Raw genomic sequence first — 7567 nt, forward strand, 5'->3', positions numbered from 1 at the left:
ATCCCCTCAACCTACATACTTTCTACCAAGGTGCTTACAGTCCAGTTTAGAACCCAACCATGGAGTCATACACAAAGTACACAACAATAGGCAGAAACTACATAACAGTTCAAAGACAAATAGTTAAAAGTGTGCTGTACATAATAGATCATTGTCAATTGTTAAAAAAACCCATCTGATATTCTTTAAAGCATCAAATTAGAAGGCTACAATGATTACTCTATAAACATTAAGTTCATACAAAGGCCAAATGGTCAAGTTTGCTAGCTGATGACATCACACTACTTGTCAGCTGGTTTAAGACTTGCTGGTTAGGACTTTAACAGGGCAAAGTCAGTGTATGTAGAAATACAGCAGCTGTATAATGGCTGCTATTAGATAGCAGTGATAAAGTGAAAAATGTTGTGTGTCAGCTCTAAACAACAGAGTTGACGTAGTCTACATGGATAGCATCATTTCACTCACTATACTTAAAATGTACAATATATTTCAATATGTGAACTTTTAGGTTTATTCCCCAATTTCCTGCCATTATTCCCGAATTCAAATGTTAACAGTGAAATTCTAGACTGACAACATGCAAAGAAATTGGTTGTGCAGAACATAGGTCTGTCTAAATACTTGTACTATGTAAAAACCTATATAAAACTACATCGGTATGAAGCTACAATACTGTTCAAACTAGAGTGCTATAGACTCTAAGATCCAAATGTTCATCTCCTAAAAGAATTAATGTAATTCTGTGTTTCTGAAGTCGTGTTTCTCCCATCTATACTTTTACACAATTATTCTCTACAATATAATACAATCACATGATAATGTTAAGGGAGTGGCCTGTTTTTACAAACACACAGCTCACTTGGGAGATAACCCAACAGCAGTTAAAATGGTTGTGGCTGGAAGGAAATATGCTGGAATGTGTCAGCAGTATTTACAGAATGTGCATGTGTTGGAGAGTGTAGCTCTCTAACACACTCAGTGTATGTCTTTGGTTTTGTCGTTGGTTTTGTCATTGGCGGAGACATTGGTGAGTTGGACATTCTCCTCCTCCGCCTGGCTTTTCTGGTCACGCGCTTCTCCCTCCACATGGAAGCCAACCATCAGCTGGTAGATTATCACACCGATAATGGTGCCAAGGAATGGGGCAAAAACAGGCACCAGGAACCAGCCGTTTCTAACCCTGAGGAGCAACACAAAAAATTAAATTATAAACAAGTTTTAAGGATTGTGAGCACTGTGAGTGTTCACATAGAGATAAGGAATGGATGCAGAAAATGCTTAAAAAATCTCTGCACTTACGTGAAAACCTCGCTGCCCCACCCAGCAATAGCGGTGAAAAGACGTGGTCCGAGGTCTCTGGCAGGATTGACAGCATAGCCAGAGTTAAAGCCCATAGACAATCCAATGACCAGAACCACAAATCCCACAGTGAAGGCCTCCAGTCCTTGGGGGATGGGGTTGTTGTATGGATCAACAATAGCCAGAATACACACAATCAGCGCTGCTGTGCCGATGATCTGTGTGGGAGATGGGTACATGTAAGAGATAATTGTGAGTTGGACATCTGAGTTGTATCACCTTTATTTTTAAAGATTCAATTTAGGGAATGACATCTGACACATTTCAATGGGGTACCTGGTCAAAGAATCCATTCACGATAGTGAGATGTTTTCCAGGGTAGGTAGCAAAAATGCCAGCTGTGGCATTAGGCCCAGTCACATTGAAGGCTCCAGGGCGGTCCCACAGGGCATCTAAAGATAAAAATAGACAAAATATAGCATGAAATATTTTGTTCAAGATAGGTTGATGACAGTGTGAAGCCTAAAACCCAAATCTGTTCATACATGGTTTTAACAACATCATTTCTTGACATGTGGCTCCACATCTGGAGTCATCCCTTACCGTAGTACATGCCGAAAATGATAGCAGCACCAAAGAACCCGCCGATTGTCTGAAAGAGGAAGTACATGGGGAACTTTCTCCAGCGCTCTCTTCCGAGCAGGCACAGGGCAAAGGTCACTGCAGGGTTCAGATGGCCACCTGCAAATGTACATAGTGACAGTATGTCAGTACGTATTATAGACCATGAGCAAAGTGCAACAACATTAGCCGAATATGGACTCATTCAGACTTCAGATGTATCAATACAAGGTACAAAGCTGGTTTAAATGTGCTTTTGCAAATTAAATTTGTCTGAGAAATGTAATGCTAAGAAAGTAGAAGAAACTTTGTGTACCTGATACCTGGCCACAGACCAGGATGCCTAACATGGCAGCGAAGCCGAAGGCAAAGTTGACAGTGAGGAACATGCCATGGGAACCACCACTCAACACCAGCTGGGCCACAGCACCACAACCAAACATCTATAGGGAGAGAATAAGAGCAGGTTTACGCAGGGTCCCAATACGTTTTTTGCACATAACAGCTCATGACTGATTACTGTTGTAGAAGAAGTAATCTGATGTTCTGATGTGTGATATTTGTGTGATTTTAAAGAAAGAAAAAGACAAAAAATGTATATTCTTCAGGGTTTTGAATGCTCCAATACATAGTTTTGCAAACCCAACACAAAACCACATTCAGTATCGCAGTGCTGTATAAAGAAAAACATGAATACTGTACATTTGGTGCTTTGTCAGTCAAGGTCAAGCCAAGGGGTGAAATGAGGCAATGTGATCATTATCAGTGAAACCAGCTCAACAAAGGCCCATTAAATGAGCTCTTTTCAGAATTAAATGAGCTCTATTGTGTGTGTAATGGTGCACAGGAGCACAGTATATTCCATGTACAGTAAGGTCTGTGTTGACCTTGATGGCACTGCTTCTGCCAGCTGATTAGTCTAGGAACGGGGGAAAAAAACCTGTTTCCGCATTGGATGTGGAAGTAAAGGAAAATATATGTTCACGGGCACATGACTGATTCTGTCAAAAGAAGAAGGATTTACAGGACATGTTGTCTTTAGATGTAGGAGCGTACTGCCAAGCAGGTGCCATACTGTTTATTCTGCACTCTGTGTGATTATGTGTGTGTGTGTGTGTGTGTGTGTGTGTGTGTGTGTGTGTGTGTGTGTGTGTGTGTGTGTGTGTGTGTGTGTGTGTGTGTGTGTGTGTGTGTGTGTGTGTGTGTGTGTGTGTGTTCATTTCCTATTTGAATGTGTTGGTTTTAGGAATATGTGTGGTCCAATGCCTAGACTGCTGCTCTTTAAAGCCCCCTGATGAGGATGCTTTTCAGTCAGACCGCAGGACTCAGATGTTGAGGTTAGCTTGAGGGGAACCACACTCAGAGGGACTGGCGCCTGAGGGCAGTTCATCATCACTGGGCTCAGTCTAAACTCTTTTCCAGCCCTGATGAAACCAGCCGTTACTGGAAAAATTCTACATAAAGAAGCCCAGCTACTTAAGTGGAAGGAATCCGCCCCCCCCCTTCCCTCTCACACTCGATTAGAGACATCATGTCCTGTATGAATCTAGAAAAAAAACTCCATTATACTACCCCGGGAACAGACAGTACATTTTGTAAAGTGTGATGCCCTTTTTATTTTATTTTTCTGATTTTATTTATTCATTTTCTTTTCCTTTCCTATCCTATTTATTAATATTCTGTTTACATTATTTCCCTCCATACTATTGATGTTACTATTAAGGTGTAGATATTTTCTCTGTAATGCTGTCTATCATTTTAACTTTATTTACTTAGAATATATGTGGTTGTATGTGTGTTTGTTTGGATGCGTTGGGATACGGGTGAGTTCTGAAAAAACAACAATCTGTCTCCTTGATGGTATGCCAAGAAGGGCTTGTGTGTTGTGACAATAAAATAATCAAAAGCTCAGAACTTATCACTTCACAGAGTTTTTCTTAATGTCAGAGTTATTAGATTACAAATGATGGTCCATTATCTTGCAAGTGCCAACTTCCTCCACTAGAAAGGTCTCATTTAAATCCCACACTGAATCCGGCAGCAATAACTCTGAAGTGCTCATATTCACCAGTGACTGTGTGTTCATTCCAGCAACTTGTTATGTTTCTGTCATAAAGTTGTAGTTAGTAAACTGCCCCACAACACTTCCTCAACCAACATTCACTTGGTTGATTCAGCTGGTCACGCATACATGCAGCTACTCCAAGCTTTTAGCACAGTCGGGTAGCTTATTAAAAAAAAACCCACAGCAGTCAGCCTACTGAAACACACATTTGGCAATTGTTTAGGAGCTGGGGGCATAAAAATATGCTGGTCTGGAACCAGTCTCTAAATCACTACCTGTGTGATGTTTTCAATCCAGGATGAAGAGCCTCAGAAGCCCTACGGCTACTCAAAGCAGGGAACAGGGGTTTAAAGTGGAAAGTGAAGTGCACGTTGTGAGAGTGCAATGAGGGGTTAACAGAACAGTTACGGGAGGATAACCAAAGACATTCGCTGCCTGTATGTGACCTTCAAGGACTGACTGACCTGTATCAGATACTATACATTCCACTTTGAGTGTGAACAGCGGACATCCAAACACACTATATTACAATCAGCCTGTGGCAAGAAAGTCATTTTCTTCAGCATGAAATATCTTGTTTATAGAACCCATCAAGTTGCTTGGAGCTATAGTGACACATACCAGGCATGCCAAAATCAATACGCAGAGTCACACACACCCTCACTTTCATCCTCACCTCACCTCACCTATCCCTCCAGGCCATCATACACTTTACTAAAAATAAGTTTGCTTTGTTTAATTTGCCACTAGTAGGAAAATGTAATGACAGGCTGATATTTGGAGGGAGAAGGTGGTCAGCAAAGACAATGGCAGAGCGACAGAGATACTTCTATAATCTCTAATAGAGGAAGGAAAATTACAACAATGTCTGTGATGTGATGCCTATTGTCCTGCCATTGACTCTCCCAGTGCTGCCATTGACATGTGTCACCAATTAAGCAGGCGCCCCACCTTTCTGTTCTATCAGTCGTCATAACACTGAATCTTCTGACTAACTACAATTATGAAATATGTAAGTACAAGTTAATAGTTTACCATTGGATATCTGTATTTATATTGTATTTGTATTTATATGAATATATTTGTTGCTAATTAAAGTTCTGACTAAGCTCTGTTGGAGGGAAATAGGCATGATCTTTATTCTTTTTTTTTTTTACATTGACATGGATTATGCATCAGAATAAAATGTTCTCTTCAATTAAAAGTAATAAGCTTCCAAGCCGTCATAACTGGCTTTGTTAATCACTGAAAAGGAGTCACTAAACTCAGCAGGGGAATGTTCAAACATTACAGGAGGCGTTAGGTAGCCCACTAAGCTGGTTGTTGTACTAGTATTCAAAGAATTAAACTAATCCAGATAAAATAAAATGCTTCTTACGGTACAGTAGCCATAGTTTGTACATCAGTGTACAAAGCCCAGCATCAGGATCTGTTTTACTCAATAAAAAAGTAGAAGGGTCTGTTTCTCTTGCGATGCAGCAATGTTCTTATGTTCATTTTAAGATGAAACGGCATTTATGACAGGGGAAAAGACGGATGATGAGCTACTATTTCAGATTTCCCCTTTGTGTGTTTGAAAGTCTGTGGTAAAAGATGATTAAGGTAAGTAATGCTTAAAAGAGCAGTATGTAGTTCCTACTGAGTTATTTGTTCTCGTGCACACAAACACCTAACACACTGTAGAGTGATGATAGGATGTCATGAGGTCTTGGGTCCGGGATCCTTGATCCCAGCTTCCAAGCAAATATTGGCATGTTATCTTAAATATGGTTTTGTTCACAGAGCATGCAGTCCTGACTTGAACGACCTGTTTCTTACCTGTTTGTTGTGAACCCAGTTCTTCAAGTAACCCATTTACACTCTTTGTCTAATATAGAGTGTCCTTTTGCTGGCTTTGAAGTCCATGAATGGTCTATAAATGACATGCAGTCAAATGCTGTCACATAGAGTGTAATTGATCCTATTGCAACATGAAAAGAAAATTGAACCGTGAAGGTACCTAGAGAAATGTAAACACTCTTGGAGGGGACAGAGTCCATCTATTATCAACATACAATACATTTAAAAGTATGACCATTATTTACTCTTCATTCAAAGCTTGTCAACTTAAAAAAAACAAAAACATAAATCTATTTTAGCATAAGATGAAGTTCCATGCATACACATATTTGAACACTCATACACTTACCACAAGGATGAGAGTGCCAAGACACTCTGCCAGGGCCTGGCGAAGCAGCAGGTTACGGACCTGGAAGAACCGGGACAGTTTTTCCAAATACACCTTGTGTCTGCCCATGTTTTCTTGATAGAGGCTGATAAGACTGGAAGAAGACCGGCACTGTAGGTAGTGTAGTGGCTGTGAAGCTGGGAGGAACGGGCTCCTCTTATAGAGCCATGATGGTTTCGGAATGGGCTGGTGCCAAGCCTGAGTACGGCCCAACCCTCTGAACCACGCCTCCCTGCTTCTCACGGAGTGATTCAGTCTCTGGTTTTCTCACTGGTCAACTTTTTCACTCTCTCTCTCTCTCTTAAACATAAGAACACGCATGCACACACACGCACGCACACTCACACTTTACATTGTTATACCGGTTAGCTCTTTCATAACCTCATTCGTACCTGCAACCCGATTCTTGTGCCTCCTCGACACCTGTCTAACCATTAGCATAGCTTTCCAGAATATAATCCAGTGATCACATTTGTTCATTATAAAGTTCAGCCAGAATTCGAAGTTCTGGACATAAAATACAAATGGCCTTGAGATCTGGTCGCTACAGGTACAGAGAAACAATGAAAAGCTTCGCTAAGATGTTTCTTTTTATTTCTCCGTCTGAATTAAATTTGGAAAAGGCAACTATATAATAAGTGTGATAAAGTTTCTTTGCATTTAGAGAATTGTATGCATCTTGTAATGCAATTACTGTAAGAACAAATTTACCCTTACTATTATTTTGCACAATTATTTGGTAAAACTAGAGTTGCCTGCCCTTATATAAATCCTTTCTTTGTCAGTACATGTCTCTAATTATGCAAATGAATCACGTGTGGAAAAGGAGGAGAAATCTTGTGAACACTTAGTGTAGCCTCTATCACACCTTAATCCACCAAAATGAAAATTTCTTAGATGAACATATTTGTTAAATCTAACTCTAAACCCAATAGTGAATCTTCAGATACCCCCTTTGAAAGATGCAAAACATCCCTAATTTGGAGGCTCCACATCCTAGTGAAGACACTTTGTACCTTTGAAGAGAAGAAATAAACTGGTTCATTCCTGCCAGCTCTCACACACTCACCTCGTTTTCTGTGACCTGCTCTTTTGTCCCGTGTCTGAAACTTCATCACCACATATCACAGCTTCTTTGTCTGGCTTCAATAGATGTATGAGAACTTTTCCAGTTTTAAAAGCCCACAGACATGCCTCTATCGGTAGGAATCAGTGTACCATTTCTTTACTCTGTTTGGAGTTCCTTTGTTCTGCTCGGGCCTATATTATTATGACAGTGGTGTACACTATCAACTTGGATCAAATTAACTAGACTTTTGTGCACATATCTTAGAGAATACTTGCTGCAGAGAGTT

At 40.3% G+C, this 7567-nt stretch overlaps 1 protein-coding gene across 1 annotated transcript; it reads right to left on the reverse strand.

Annotated features, from left to right (window-relative positions):
- Nucleotides 1-815: 815 nt before the first annotated feature.
- On the reverse strand, nt 816-6281 carry aqp3a (aquaporin 3a). Its single transcript, XM_054610650.1, has 6 exons — nt 6174-6281; nt 2237-2363; nt 1903-2040; nt 1636-1751; nt 1300-1517; nt 816-1180 (listed from the first exon to the last, which is right to left on the reverse strand). The coding sequence occupies exons 1-6, from the start codon at nt 6279-6281 to the stop codon at nt 976-978; spliced, it is 912 nt and encodes a 303-aa protein (XP_054466625.1). The 3' UTR covers nt 816-975.
- Between the last annotated feature and the right edge of the window lie 1286 nt (nt 6282-7567).

This window comes from Anoplopoma fimbria, chromosome 13 (assembly GCF_027596085.1).
Source record: "Anoplopoma fimbria isolate UVic2021 breed Golden Eagle Sablefish chromosome 13, Afim_UVic_2022, whole genome shotgun sequence".
NCBI lineage: Eukaryota > Metazoa > Chordata > Actinopteri > Perciformes > Anoplopomatidae > Anoplopoma > Anoplopoma fimbria.

What these genes read in the sequence shown, in the direction of transcription:
- aqp3a (XM_054610650.1), bottom strand. Translation starts at nt 6,281, where the DNA reads ATGGGCAGACACAAGGTGTATTTGGAAAAACTGTCCCGGTTCTTCCAG. An exon ending in TTGGCACTCTCATCCTTGTG is followed by an intron (nt 2,364 to 6,173) that starts GTAAGTGTATGA and finishes CTCTCCCTATAG; the next exon opens with ATGTTTGGTTGTGGTGCTGT. An exon ending in CATTTTCGGCATGTACTACG is followed by an intron (nt 1,752 to 1,902) that starts GTAAGGGATGAC and finishes TTTTATCTTTAG; the next exon opens with ATGCCCTGTGGGACCGCCCT.